Source organism: Centrocercus urophasianus, unplaced genomic scaffold, assembly GCF_019232065.1.
Source record: "Centrocercus urophasianus isolate 14NV4802_14NV808 unplaced genomic scaffold, USGS_Curo_1.0 seq_13, whole genome shotgun sequence".
NCBI classification, from domain to species: Eukaryota; Metazoa; Chordata; class Aves; order Galliformes; family Phasianidae; genus Centrocercus; species Centrocercus urophasianus.
Window position 1 is genome coordinate 51,022,268 of NW_024884475.1, and position 14,617 is coordinate 51,036,884.

General features: G+C 41.3%; 1 protein-coding gene across 4 annotated transcripts in view; it reads left to right on the forward strand.

Moving 5' to 3' along the window:
* The first annotated feature begins 48 nt into the window (after nt 1-48).
* NPNT (nephronectin) overlaps nt 49-14,617 on the forward strand; it is a 41,689-nt gene continuing 27,120 nt past the window's right edge. For 2 of the 4 annotated variants that reach the window (XM_042812706.1, XM_042812709.1), the window contains exons 1-3: nt 50-154; nt 1,266-1,366; nt 14,134-14,226. In XM_042812706.1, the coding sequence (XP_042668640.1) occupies nt 84-154; nt 1,266-1,366; nt 14,134-14,226 (265 nt within the window). In that variant the 5' untranslated portion in view covers nt 50-83. Of the gene's footprint in view, nt 155-1,265; nt 1,367-8,511; nt 8,563-14,133; nt 14,227-14,617 lie in introns of all 4 variants that reach the window. The other 2 variants (XM_042812705.1, XM_042812708.1) reach the window with 2 other exon arrangements.

Genomic DNA, 14,617 nt, shown 5'->3' on the forward strand with positions numbered 1-14,617 from the left:
TACCCTCAGCACCGCGGCTCGTCTCTAGCACCGCAGCTCCCCCCGCAGCGGCCGGCCCGCGTCGCTGGGGAGCCCCGCCGGCCATGGAGCTCTCCGTGCGGCTGCTGCTGGCCTCCTGCCTCTCCCTAGGGGCGGCCGGAGAGTTTGACAGAAGGTAGGGGCCGGCCGCGCGGGGCGAGCGCCGAGCAGGGGTTGCCACGGGAAGGGGGCGCGGGCCGTGCCCCGGGCGAGCTTCGGCAGTCCCCGGGGTGCGAAATGGCGCCGGGGGGTCCTTGTCGCACCCGGGGCCGTCTCCTCAGCTAGGCGGGGCGCCCCGGAGCCGGCGGCCGCAGGACGGGGCGGGGGGGGCGAGCGCGGGCACCGCATCGCCCTCTCCTGCCCGGGGCCGTGCCCGTGCTCGGCTCCGGGGCGTCAGCGCCGTCACGACTGCAGAAAGTTGGTCGCTGCAGCGGGGTCGCGTTCTCTCAGGATTAAACGCGAAGCGCCTCACGTGCTGCGAAAATAAAATCAGTCTATTGACGCCTCGAGGCACTAGAAACAGAATACGGCGGAGAACTGCGACTCAAGTTTTAACACGAAGCCGGGTGAGAGCGGCCGCGGGGCGAAGAGAGGAGAGCCGAGCCCCTGCGCGGGGCCGGAGCGTCAGGTGGGGCGCGCGGCGCGGGCTCGTGCCGTGCTGGTGCGCGGGGCAGCGCCCTGCTCGCTGCCTTCCCTCCTGTCGCTGAGGCGCGCGGACAAGTCACGGCAGCGCTCTGCCGTCGCCCAAGGCTGCGCTGCCTCTTTCCCTTTAGTTTTTATTTACGTCTCTCTAGTTCTCCCTTTGTATTTATTTACCGTGTAACGTGAAGCTCGTGTTTTGATTTTTTTCTTTTTTCCTCCTCCCTTCAAGTTTTAGTAAGAAAATTTGGTGACATATCGCGAAACAAATCAATGCTGAAACTCTGGATGGTGGTTAATTGCGTGTTATAGATAATTTCACAAGTCTGCAACGATTTAATTGCGACCTGTGAGCGGCAGCAGCGAGCACATTGCGAAACGTGTCCGTTGTTTCAGGTGGTACAAAGTTACGCCAATTATCTTCTGCCTAAAGCTATGTCCAGTGTCTGAACAACACGCTGCATTCGTAACAGAAATATCACAGGCTCAGGTCAGAGCACTTTACCAGAAAAAGAAGTGTTTTGTTGTTATTGTTGTGAAGTTCAGAATGATTTTAGTTAGCTGCTTCCAAAGGGTTTCACCGGCTGTCTTTGAACTGTCTCATTCAGGTGGCCCAGACAAATAGTTTCCTCTGCAGGACTGTGCCGGTTTGGAAGCAGAATTGACTGCTGCTGGGGCTGGGCCCGTTTGGCCTGGGGACAGTGCCAACGTGAGTATCATTGCTGCTGGGGCTTCTAGTCACTTATAGGAGAGGCTTGGACGTGCTCCTAGCCATCCTTCATACACAGTCTTATAATGGATGGCCAAGGCTTTTGCACGTGTGAGTCTGGCTTAATTAAAAGGATGTCATCAGGTCAAAATCCAGTCTGTTATTAACAGTTCTGAAAATGATTTCAATCAAGTAAAGTAAACTTTGGCTAAGGCAATGAGAACCTGTGAATTTCTGTTTTGTTTCCACTTCATTTCATTCCTAATAGCCTGACATAACACTTAAGTGTTATGTTACAGGCAGTGCAGGCCAGAATATTTATATCTGAGAAAGAAATCTAAACAATTGACATTTCATTTTAAAAGTCAATGGATATACTCAAATTGATACTAAAGCTCAAACATTCTCACAGTAATCCCGAACTAAGGATATATAAACCAGCCTGACAGCATCCTTTTATTGGGCCACACATGAAGAAAAACATCTCTAAAATTATTATTTTCTAATAGTATATTAGAATCGTATTCTAACATGCTATTTAAAATCCTTGAAAATGGCAGGATAACAAAATAGATAAGTTCATCATTCAGGGTATCTTCTAAAAGTACTCTATGATAGCAGCTAGGGTGATGTAGAAGTTCAGGTTGTTAGGAATTACAGACCTCAGTTTGTTAAAATTACAGGCTTTGATTTTGGGAACGCTGGCTCACGTGCCTAACAGTTCACACAAATGGTTTCTCCAGAGTTTTTGCAGGACTAAACCTACAAATAGCTCTTTTTGCTTTTTTAATTAAGATGCAAATGACTGAACTATTTTTTGCTAAGCCACTTTTAAAGCAGAACAGGTGTTGAATATTGTTAGATGCTAGCCTGCGGGACAGTGACATAAACAAGCAGCAGGCAGAGAGACAGGCAAAAGATAGAAGTAGCACTGGCAATGCAACTGCACACTCTCAGCAAAGGTTTTGTTCAAATCCGTGAATGGCAGCACTGGCTCCTTCTATCCTAAGCATGTTAAGAGCTTGCAGTGTTTAATAGGTATATAAGATGACTGGTAAAAAGCTGTGCAAAGTGCTTTTGGAACATAACACGCCTGCTACTGTTATGAGATGAGAAGATCTCAGATTGGTATCTCTGAGCCTGTATCATGAGTCATTTTGAGTTTTAAGGCTGTAGTTCATAACAGAAATATTTTTTTCCCTGGGATGGATGCTTATAGAGAAGGAAGAATAATGTGAGGTAGTTGATTGTATCTACTCCAGAGGTGATAGAATCTATGTCTCTCTTTTTGAACTTGTATTTGGAAATTGTTAAGCATTTAAGTGTTTGAGGCTATGGACATTTAACTGACAAGTATCAATAATTTGCACTGAAATAAAAGAGATCTCGCTGCGGCTTTTCACTTAGACAAGTCATCTCCTGTGTGATGGCCATAAATTTAAACTTGCATTTAGCTGGAAGTCAGCTACAGATATACTTGCCCTTTAAATTCTCTCTCACCAACTCTGATTTGGGGTTGCTGTTTTCAGAGTCTTGGGAGATGGCAATAGCATAAAGTAACACTAGCAAAAAAAGTCATAACTAAAAGTAAATACATATACACACACACACACACACACATATATATATATAGTACAGAGGTTTTCTGTATTATTTTTCTTACCCTGAATTTTGTCAGTAAGATTATTTGTAGTGATTTGCCATCTTCTTCAGATACCATTAATGTTCTTTTTTTAAGGCTGAATCTAAATGATTCTCTATCTACTGTTGAAGTGCATTATTCACTCTTTCAAGGAGTGCAGAGATTGATTCTATATGGTCATCTCCAGTAGCTGGGACCAGATTTTAAAAGGAATACAGTTCTCATCTAAGTGTAGAAATACTTTGTTTCCTTTTTTTTTGTTTTGTTTTAAAGACTATTGAGAACTTAGAAAAGCATCAAATGTGCGGGTGAAGACCTTGCTAAAAACTTAGCAGTTATTTCTAGTTCTGAAACAGGAGTCAAAGTCTGAGAAAAGTATAGCAGGGAACTCTGTTCCAGTTGTGGGTGGTGAAAATTCCAGTCGTATCACAGACTGTGAGATGATACCAGACGAAAGTGAATCTTTCTAGTGCTGGCAGCCAAATAGAATATCTGTAGTAAGCTCTCCACCTTGGGAATGAGGCATTCAGCGTGAAGGATTAACCTCACATGGAAGGCAGCATTCCTGGCCTCAACTGCAGCCTTGAGTGTTTGACTGTATAAAGGGATATTTCTGAAAAGGTTCCAAAAAAATCAAGGATACGATAGAGAAAGGCACGCCTCTTACTCCTGTCCCCAGAATGAGTGGCATAAACGTTAACTTTCCTTTACCAGATGTATGTTTTCTTGGCCATTTCCAGAATAAATGGTAGTTATGCAATGAAAACAAGTATAGAATCAGACTTAAAAACAGGCTGTGAGACCCTGTTCACTGTGAGTTCGAAAATGAAGCAGTACATATTCAGGCAACAATGCTGAGCTTTTTGTTAATGGACATGAACTGCTGTGGTCAAGCCAAGTGGTTTGAATCATCTTTGCTATGCCTGCAAGTGCTCCAGCACATTTGCACTCTCACCTGTTTACTCATGCATAACTTGTTGTGTATACACCAATCCCATTTGAGTTTATCTTACTGGGAGCAGATGTGAGTGCCATGCTGGAGACAGAGAATAGCAAGAATTCAGGCTCTGATACATGAGAGAGCTGCAACCTACAGTTACCAGAAGGATTCTGAGCTGTGATTTCAGGCTGAAGTTGTGCTAGCTGCTCTACCGAACACATGTGGGCCAGTCTCCTGCCCCAGCCTATTGAGAAAAGAACGTGGTAGCTTAAGACAGCTGTGTGGTTTCAGATAATGGTTTAACTGTGAGGAAGGTTTAAGCCTGTGTATGTCAGCTTTAGAAGGGCAGGAGTGTGGCCCAGCTGACAAGTGGTAACTCATTAAGCCATAGTAATGCAGTGCCTGTGATTCATCATTCATCCATAAAGATGCACCTGGAAACAGAACCACGTTAGCTAGATTTGCTTTTGAAAAGTGTGGAGTAATTCCTTTTTCTCCACACTTCTCCATTGCAGGACGTAGGGGTGTCCAGCACAGCTGTGCTTAGTGCTGCTCAGGCAAGCAAAAGTCAGCATAACTCTGCTGTCCTTTTGACAGCATGCAGGAAGAAGTCAAAATCTGAACCCTCCTTTAATTTATACTCTAAAACATCTTCTGTCTCCTGTGAATGAATTATACCAGTCAGGACTTCTGTGTGCTTTTTTACACGTACATCTGATATCTGTCACTTGTAAAAATAAGGCTTTCTTGCATTTTTATGTGTTGCTGTTATGCACATGGCAAAACTGTAAAACAGAGTAAAAGTGAGGATAGAAGAAGTTTCTTCTGGCGTTCTTCTTTCACAGTAAATGACTTTGAATTTCTTAGGCAAAACTTTTTTGGTCAGAACAGATATGGAAGGTATGGACAGTATGTTCATAATTGCTTTTGCGTTGCAAGGCAGCTGCATCTGTGGTACTGTGTTGTCCTAACCCAGAACCCATTTAAAGTATACAGATGGATGGGGGAAAACGTACTGCGACATGTATCATTGCATGCATCCTGCACAAACGTGCTTTTCTCACCAAAAAAATGCATTCACTCAGCTGTGAATCTACACGTACATATTGGGCTCTGGAACCTGGTTAGCATATCAGGAAACTAAACTGTGGGATAGGAGAGGCACTGATTTCCGAGGTGACCTGATAGTGGCCTTTCAGTATATAGAGGAGATCTACAGCAAAGAAGGGGGCAGACTCTTTAGCTGGGTCTGTGATAGTAAGGAAGGATGGCTTCAAGCTTAAAGGAGGTAGATTTAGGTTGGATGTAAGGAAAAAGTCTTTTACAGTGAGGGTGGTGAGGCACTGGTACAGGTTGCCCAGAGATGCAGTCGATGCCCTGTCACTGGAGACTTTCATGGTGAGACTGGATCAGGCCCTGGGCAGCCTGATGTAGCTGTGCTGTCCCTGCTTGTTGCAGGGGAGTTGGACTGGATGGCCTTTAAAGGTCCCTTCCTACTTAAGGACTCTGTGACTGTGATTCTATGATATATGTGAGAAGTAATGTGATGCGTTTTGTTCTTCACTACGAAAGTAGAAGTTCTCCTTCCAGCAAGCCATGCTAAGAGCCATTTTAAACTTATTTATTCTCTTTTTGTGGACGTTTTTGCCACTGATCCATCTGGGCTCCTTGAAAGGCATCCTTAGAACTAGTGGGCTACCTGCTTTGGTATAGTTGGCTTGCAAAAAGCTCTGTTCTTTTGAAACTATTAAAATGATTTCCAAATACATGTGCCTTTCATGAACAAAATACACCTGCTTTGTACTTGGCCGCATGCCTGTTTGTAATTCATTTGTATGCTAGCTATATGTAGTCAAGCTACATTAAAGATGTAGGCTGCTTTTTGCTTCATTATTTCACTTGCAATTTAACAGCCCAGAACTAAACCTGTTTTATTAAATAAGAGCTGGCAGAAAGAGATACCACTAATTTAATGCAGATTATAGAAATTGAGTAAGATTCCTTAAGCAATAGCAAACTGCATGAATTCTTATTCTAGATTACGGTTTGGACAACTCCTTTGCTAGAGGCAATAGCAAGTGTGGTTTTGCTGCATTCCCACATACAAAATACAAGTTTGAATCCACAGCTTCTGTAAGTTGATGCTGGCCTACTGTCAGATCCTCTGTTGGCATGAGTCTGCATGGTTGGTGAAGTCAACAGGGCTGATTCTGAGGGTTTGTCTAGTGAACAGAACAGAGTTAACAGGAACAGAATTTCACTGAAATTGAATTTAACAAGCTTTGCTGTTATTTGATTACTTCACTTATTCCAATTCTGAATTCTCCTTAAACATTAACAAAATTAATGAAGTCTATCTTGAGAAGGGATTGTGAAGATGAGTGCACTCTTTTAGAGCATCTGTCTGTTGCAGCTCAGTGGTTATTTCCCTGTGCTGAGATTTGACTGTTCTGCCTATGGAAGAAAAGCAGAGCAAGTCAGCAAAGGTTTTTATTTTTTTTCCTACCACCTTACTATAAATCCACAATTAACATGAAAAGCCTAGGGACAGAGCAGTAAACAGTAATCTGTTAGTAAAAGTAGAAGTCAGGCAGTCAGTTTACACCTCATTTAAGCGTTGCACCAAAAAATAAAAGTCAGTTGGAAGATGTCAGGTTAGCATTAAGATTTAGTCCAACCTAGTAAAATGCATGCTATTGCAGGAAGTTCTGCAGGTGGCCTGCAGTAAAGAGGGGGGGAGCTTGTGCAAGCTGAAATGGCAGATGCAGACATAACCAAATGCTTTGCTGGAAATTGTGCATGCTGCTGCCTTTTTACAAGTGCTATGGAGAAACTTACATGTATATGCTGCTGCTTCTGTCTCAATGTGTACCTATGCTGTGTGGTTTATTTACAGAGATGCATGGTGGTGGGCTGGGAAGAGGTGGTTGTGCTCTCATTGATGCTGAGATGATTTTGTGTAACCAACAGTAACGTTGATGGGAGTTCACCCACATCATCATGTCAGCCATCAATGGGAGACGAGGCTGTGTGTCTCAGGGCTTCCGCTTCTTGCGCATCACGATGCTTTAAGTGGAAATGGCAATTCTGTATAATCTGAGACACACAAATCTTCAGCTACATAAAACCATAATTTTGTCAGTAATGAACCTTGACAGCATTGGCTTCCACGAGGTTGGCCCCCTGGCAGAAACCTCATTAACATCAGCAAGAGTTTTGTTACTAAATTTGTGGTTGCAACACCGCAGTCTGTGTTAATGCATCGTGTCAGCAGTGTTTAATGAATATCGATGTGCAGGGGATCTTATAAACGGCCAATAATTTTGTGTGTTTTTAAATGTCTTTTCTGTGAAACATACCTATACAGAATTGCAATACTGTGTTAATTTTGCCAAGCAATAAAAAAAAATGAGGTTTTGCTATTTTTATTCAGTTAAAGGTGTGGGGATCGTTTCATTTTAGAACCTTTATGGTTCTAAAAGCAGTTATGACTTTGCTATATTAAAGGTACAGTATCCTTTTCCACTCCTCCATTGCATCTCTTCTGCGTAGAGGTTTTGCACAGTTTTGCAGTCCAGTTTGTCCCCAGGAAATGCCAGCAGTAGTATGTTTAGTACATACTGTCAATTTGAATATGGAGTTTCCTTCAAAGCCCATCAACGGCCCCAGTCTGCCTCCATTGAGGGGCTTGCTGGTTAAAGCAGATTTAAATCGATACAAGTGACTATCAGTGCAAACCCCTAAATGTTGGTCAGTATTGCTTAAAATGCAAAGGGCCGCTGTTGTTAAGTCCCCACCCTTGATAACAAGGCTATGGAGCCCAACGAGCTGTGCGTCTAATATTCATTTTTATTGGCAAATAAATTGTCTTAACGTGAACCCAAAACATAGATCTGTTTCCATCTTACTTAACTTTTGTATTATATTTAGTTACGTACGGCAGTAAGAGCTGAAAAGGTCTCTCAGCGTTAACTTCAGGCGATCCAAATTCAAACTTCATACAAATGGCCAGTGAATGTATGCGCCAGTACAGATGTTCAGATGCTTGAAAATGAGTGTAATGTTAATTACTCTCAAATTAACATTATCCTGATGCAAACCCTTTATTTAATGTTATGCAGCATTAGAGATACAGATATGCATATTTAAATGAAAGGATACTGTCTCTTTAAGAAAGGCATTTGTGTTCTGTTGATGGAAACGTGGGATCTAAACCATGAAACACGAGAATTTGTACAATATTGTATTGTATGGTAAAGCAGCTCCTTAGTTGGTTGAATAAGAATAGCATCACGTCATGATATTTAATTACTCTTATGTATCAGAATGTGTTTGTTAAATCTCATAATGCAATGCAGATGTAAGGTGTTTCTATTTCTAAATGTGTACCAGAATTTTTTTTATTTCAGAAAAGCTCTGAATGTTGAATGTGTGTAAGTCTCCAGGAATGTAACAAGTTGATAAAAGCCCCAGCCAAGTCCATCCTCCTTACAGGGGAGAAAAAATAAAAAAACAAACTGGAATTTCTTTTTTTTTTTTTTTTTTTGGATATTTGTTTTACAGCTTTCTACGTCTTAAGGCAGAGAATAGCCAGCCTAAGGTGCCAGCCCAAAGGTTAGCCGAACATATTTCTTGAAATAATTTTGGAAAGATCATGGCTTGGAGTTGTGGCCTCTAAGTCATTAATTATTCATACAAACTATAATACATGGCAAGAAGATGTAGATGGTTTTTTTTTTTTTTTTTTTTTTAAATTTTTTTTAAAGCATCTTTTTGGGGGAGGGCGGGGAAGGGTGGGAGAGGGAAGAAAACTAACAAGGCTGTTCATCCCAGTCACCTATCTGATGACATGCATCTTACCTCCTAAACAGTTGCACTTTTTCCTTTTTTCCTTTCTCTTTTCTTTTTTCTTTATTTTACTGTCAAGCCCCAAGGAATAGTTTTGCTTTTCTGCGAGTTGTTTATACTCCCAGCATCACGTTTACAAGCTGTCAGATCTGGGAGGCCTGATTTTGCTTTCACAGTATAGAGTTGTGCAGCAGGAGGCTGGTTTGGGATGGCTGACACGCTTACTGCCCCCCGTTGTCTGCTTTGCGCCTCCACTACAGGTTGTCATTCTCACAGCAGGGAAATGTTACAGCCCCTGGCCTACAGCAGTGCACAGCCTGGCACGTTAGAGCAAGGTGAAGTCAGTGCTAGTTTAGATTAGTACTCGAGGCTGTGGTCTCCTGCTGCTTAAGAACTGATATGTCTTGTTTGCTTATCCCTGTGGTGGGAGCACCGGTCTTTAGAAGGTGAGCAAAGCCATCAGCTGTGCATTACAGTTGGCTTTGTTACTGTGGCACAGCAGTTGCTGCACTGAAGCCACTGGGTGTTACATGACTATAACCAAGTTAGCGGTAGGGCCCCATTTCTTTTCTGCCCCTTGTGTGGTGACACTCCTGCTAGCCTGGAGTTGGGTAGAAACACGGAGAGATTTGAGTAACGAACCTGCATTTGAGATGATAAATCACTGTTCTTTAAGGAATTGTGGTAAGCTGCTTGAAAGACAAACATGAAAAACATGACAAAACCTGAAATATTTCTTACTGTTCTCTGTGCATTGTGTTAGACCAAATTTCCACTGGTTTTTAAACAGTTCTAAAATGCACAGGTGTTAGGTTAACTTTCACCGGCTTCATTAAATCCTATTGATCTCAGCGGTAGCTAAGTGTGTTTTTAAGTGCTGTTCTGAGCAGCAGGGCATTCATGAACCAAGGTCTGGATTTGGTATGCAGTTGAGAAACACATTTGAGTATAGTGTAGGCAAGCAGAGAATTCACTGTAACAAATAGCCCCCACAGGCTGCAGTTTGTCATGTTAATGTGCCATTACCACAATCATATGTGCAAACTGAGTAACCAATTTATGCAGGCAAAGGTGAGAGTTGTGTGTGTAAGATTAGGATCCACTTATCTAATGGAACTATATATTGTAGGTAGAAGCTTTGTGCATTTTAACCTGTTAATGTGAACGCTACAATTAAATGCGAGTCATTTAAAACAGCAAACAGCAAAACTCAGCAAAACAACTCAGACATAATATGTCACCATTTTATCTGATGTTATTATCAGTCTCTAGTTACAGAAGTTGGTCAGGCACTCTTACTATCTTTCAGTGTAAGGAACGTTTTGCATGTGAAATTATCTGAAAGTTGATACCTGCTGGCTGTAATCAAGCTTATTGAACTCTGCAGGGATGTATATTGTGACTGCTTGCGCACGTAGCTAGGAAGCTTTTTTTTTTTGCCATAGTAATTCTGTAATGTGAGTTATGGTTATCGCATGGTTTTACCACCTGCTGATAACTATGTAAGGGTAGCTTGAGGTTGAGCTCTATGCTTTCCTCTGTGCTTGTATGTGATGGAGCAAAGAAGAAATATGTAACTGTAAGAGTTTGTGAAGATGAATAGTATGTAATAATCTATGGGCTGATGCATAAATTACTTCCTGTGTTTGGGCAAAATGAATTTCAAGAAATTGGGATTTGGGATCAGGATAAAAAAGGAGCTATGTGTTACTTGGAAAGAGAGAAGCAAGGCAGATGGTCAACACAGATTATTCAGATGCAGGCATTCTTGTACAGTTTTGACTTCAGAGAGTTGAAAATAGAGGTTGGAGAACAGATTGAACGCGTGTGGTCTGGCATTTTGATGTGAGTGGAGAGCTGCAGAAGGAGCAACTTTTGAGGGCAACTTCTGTCAGTGAGAAACTCTTGTGGACATCAGTCAAAGAAAGAAGGTGCGTGGAATCAGGAGTTAACATTATGGAACAAATTCAGCAGCAGAACAGAGCAAAGTGTTATAGCATTCAGGAGTGCTATATAGTCTTTATAGTCTTTTGCTGGAAGACATGGCTCAAAGTGTTAGAAAAGCAGATGAGAATTGGGATGGTAGAGACATTCCGCTATGCAAGTTCAGGATTTTTCGTTGTTGATCTCTAAAGAAGGAGTTAGGTAAGAATTAAGCAGTGTGACTGCATTGTTAGGACTGCACCAAGCAGCACTTGGTAATGGATTAATCAACTGCTAACATCAACATTTTAGGGAGCTGAGTGCAGGGAGAAAATAAAGGTGAAAGAACCAACAGCAACGCCTCCCACCACCAACACTGCAGACCCATAATGAACAAATTGAATGTATACTTCATTGAAGTACTCATGCAGCAATTAAAAAAATCATAATTCAGAATGATTTAGTCATACTCAGGCACACCAGCTGTTCCTGGTGTCTGGGAAGATGGCTGGCTTCGAGCTTTTATGCAAGCGTACCGCATGCTGAGAGCATATGTGTTGCACAGGAATTCTTTCTCCCACGCTTGAGGAGAAAAACCCACAAAAACAACTCTGAACCCAATTCACTCACTCATGTTTCAGTTCCCTATTGTTTTTACAGGGCTTAATTTGTCCTGAATTTTGCTTGAAACTTAAAATGCAGTATTTATCATCTTATTTTGGAAGAAAAGGTAGCTCTTGCCAACCTTTAAAATAGGTACTCTGTTAGATTTCTGGCTAAATAAAAGGCTTGAAGGATACTTCCTTGCCTCCCATTAAAGTCAGTGGGAACTGAGACAGAGCAAGTCTTTTGTGTCTGGCCCCAAAATAATTTAAAATGAAAAGATTGAAATGAGGTGGTCACGTAAATAGTTTGGTGAGAGTGATTTGATTCCTTGTAGGAAATGCTGTGAAGTTTGGAGGTGTTGGCTGAATTGTGTGCATTGCAAAGCTTGCTGCAAAATGCTTTTTTTATGTAGAAGTTCTTCCGTTATGACATGGAACTAAAATTGAATAGAATGCTGTATTTAAGTTGTGTAGCACTCAAGTGGCTGTGAATACATTCTAATAAAAGAGATTTCTTCAAGAACGGTGTTTGGCAGCAAAAGTTGGTTTCCAAATACCTGTTTATGCGCAGAAAGCATTTTGTAATGTCTTTGGCTTTATGGATAGTGGTTAGGCAGTCGTTAGAGTAGGGATTTTTAAGCTGTGGGCTGCTGAGGCACTGACATCTCCTTTAACTGAGACTTTTGAAAACAGAAAAGACTTAAGTGCTCTTCTGAGTTTTATCTTGGGAGTAGGACATAGTCTAGATCAGGACTTACCCACCTGTATGTCGTACAGGACAGCAAATATTGCAGATAAAACTATGGGGCTAAGCTTGTTAACGTGTATTAGGCTGTCATCTGTTGAGGATGCCACAGATCCCATCACCCATGTCTTCTGTCTGTAATTAGTTGTTCTATGTAATTTGCTTTAGATTTTTTTATTAATGCTACTGAAGATTTTTTTTTTTGTCTAGTACAATGTCCTACTTGGTTGACTGAGAGAATACTGAAAGATATTGGATCTTCTGAATTAGATACAGTTTTCCATTTCTAAATTCTAAATTGTGAAGTCTTTTTGTCTTCAACTGTAAGATCATCTTTTTGCAATTTGAGCTGCTGCTAACGTATGCTTCATGCATTTGAGGACAGAAAGGCATTTTAGTGTCAGCTAAACTAAAATTGCAGCAGGTTCTCTCAGGGAACTTTGCCACTTCATTCCAAGCTGTTATTTAGCTGATGGTGCTTTGTGTTCTTCTAAGAAGTTGGTATTATCTGATTGGGTCCTGCTTTACAGTATGGATTTTCTTTGAAGGACAGTGGAAACTTTATGGAAGCTCTTGCAAACATATTTGTAGTCATTTCTGTTACTAGTATGGATATATCGTATCTCTTTTTTCCCAATGATGAGGTTGGTCTTCATGCTCTTCATTTTTTCCATCATCACCTCTAGGTAGAGTAGGGCTTGTGATATTAGGAAGACAAGAGATATGGCATCTAAATTAGCCCTTAAAACAGAGCCTAGTTCTTTGTTTGTGACTGCAATGATTAAAAAAGCAGCAACTGTTCCCAACTACAGTGCTGTAGAATTTTGCGATCTCTCAGTTGCTCCCCTGACAGTTCTGCCTGTTATGCATTTGAAACTTACCTTCTATAGTTCACTGAACTGTTGCAGCTACTTGCACAGAAAAAGAAACTCCATTAGGTAGCTGGTGAATCTTAGTCCCGTGTCTTTATTTCTGGCCAGTGTTTATAGGAAAGATGCATCTTGCATTAAATAAAACCACCCCTCTCTGTTGCTTTTTAGCAAATTCTCAAAGACAGAATTAAAAGAGATGTAGCAGTGTTAGGAAGATCCACCAAGAGCAGTACTACAGGCAGAAAACAAGGTCTTCTGTTCTCTGGGGATCGCAGGATGCATATGTCTGATTTTTAAACAAAAAATGCCCTGAGTAGAGAGCAAATACAGCCCCTGAACTGAACCAAATTCATTCTGTGCTAACTGTTGCTTCTGTGGATGCAGTTGTGGGAACTGCTGATTCCGGATGCTTTGACTCTTAAGGAAAAGGCTTTGGATCATTAGAGATGTATTTGCAAAGTTCTTTCACAGCTGCAACTAATCTCATTTCTGTTTTAATTTTGTTTAATTCAGCCCTGTTGAACAGCCTGGCTGGAATGCAAGCTAGTGCCTTCTGACAGATTTCTGTTCAAATAGATCCTTAGTACACACAATTTTATAATACAGACTGTTGTCAGATCAATGAATATTACAGCTGGGTCTAGTTAGTGACTTTGCAAATTGCAAATGATACTGACAGTTTAGAAAATTAAAGTCAGGGTAAATAGTAAATCCTAATTACAGAGTATTTGAGTTATGCCACCCTCTGTTTTCTTTGTAATTTGTGCCTGCCTTACTTAAACAGTAAAATCACCAGAATTTTACATCTGCACTCTCTCACAGAATGAGAAAAGCTAGGGCATCTTCCAGTTTACCAAATTTAATGACGTGAACCACAGTTCATACATACACAGAGCAAGTGAAGGCAGTGTGTGTGCAAGCTGATGAGCTACTAAAGGAGCTTAATATGCCAGCAACAGCACAACCTCCTGTTGTACCAAAATAGAATGCTAGTGAGTCCCACACGTATTGGGGTGGCAATTACTGTTGAAAATGCACTTGTTATTCAAACAGTGGTATTTGAGACACAACAGTGCTTAAAGGAGGAACATAAATGGTACTATTTTTGTTAGGTCATTGCCTTTTGTTTTAAAGTAATGCACTGTCAGTCATGACTGGAACCAAAGAATAATGAGTGGTGTTCTATTTGCAGCTATATGCCAGCCAGGATGCAAACATGGAGAATGCATTGGGCCAAACAAGTGCAAGTGCCATCCCGGATACACTGGAAAAACGTGCAACCAAGGTAAGAAAGTGATGTCCAAGAACGAGAATTTGTTTGTGAAATCACAGAAATATTGTTGACCCTTGCAAGTGCTGTGTATGTTGCCTGCAGGCATAGGATAACAAACTCATATACCACGTTTGTTACTCCTGTAGCTTTTCTGAAATTGAGACTGACATCTGTAGAGAAAATGGCATCTGCAGTGGGATGATACAAGGAAAGCAATTGCTTTTGTTCAGGTGAAATGAATGAGATTAACATGAAGTGTGTATCCACATGCTGTCCTAATCTGAATCAAGTAACTTGAATCTCGTGGTCAGGATTGTTATTTCATAAGGTCACAATTCTCAGGTTTTGGTAGTGAAACAGTATTTCTTCAATTAAAAATGATTTCTTAAATACTTTATCATTT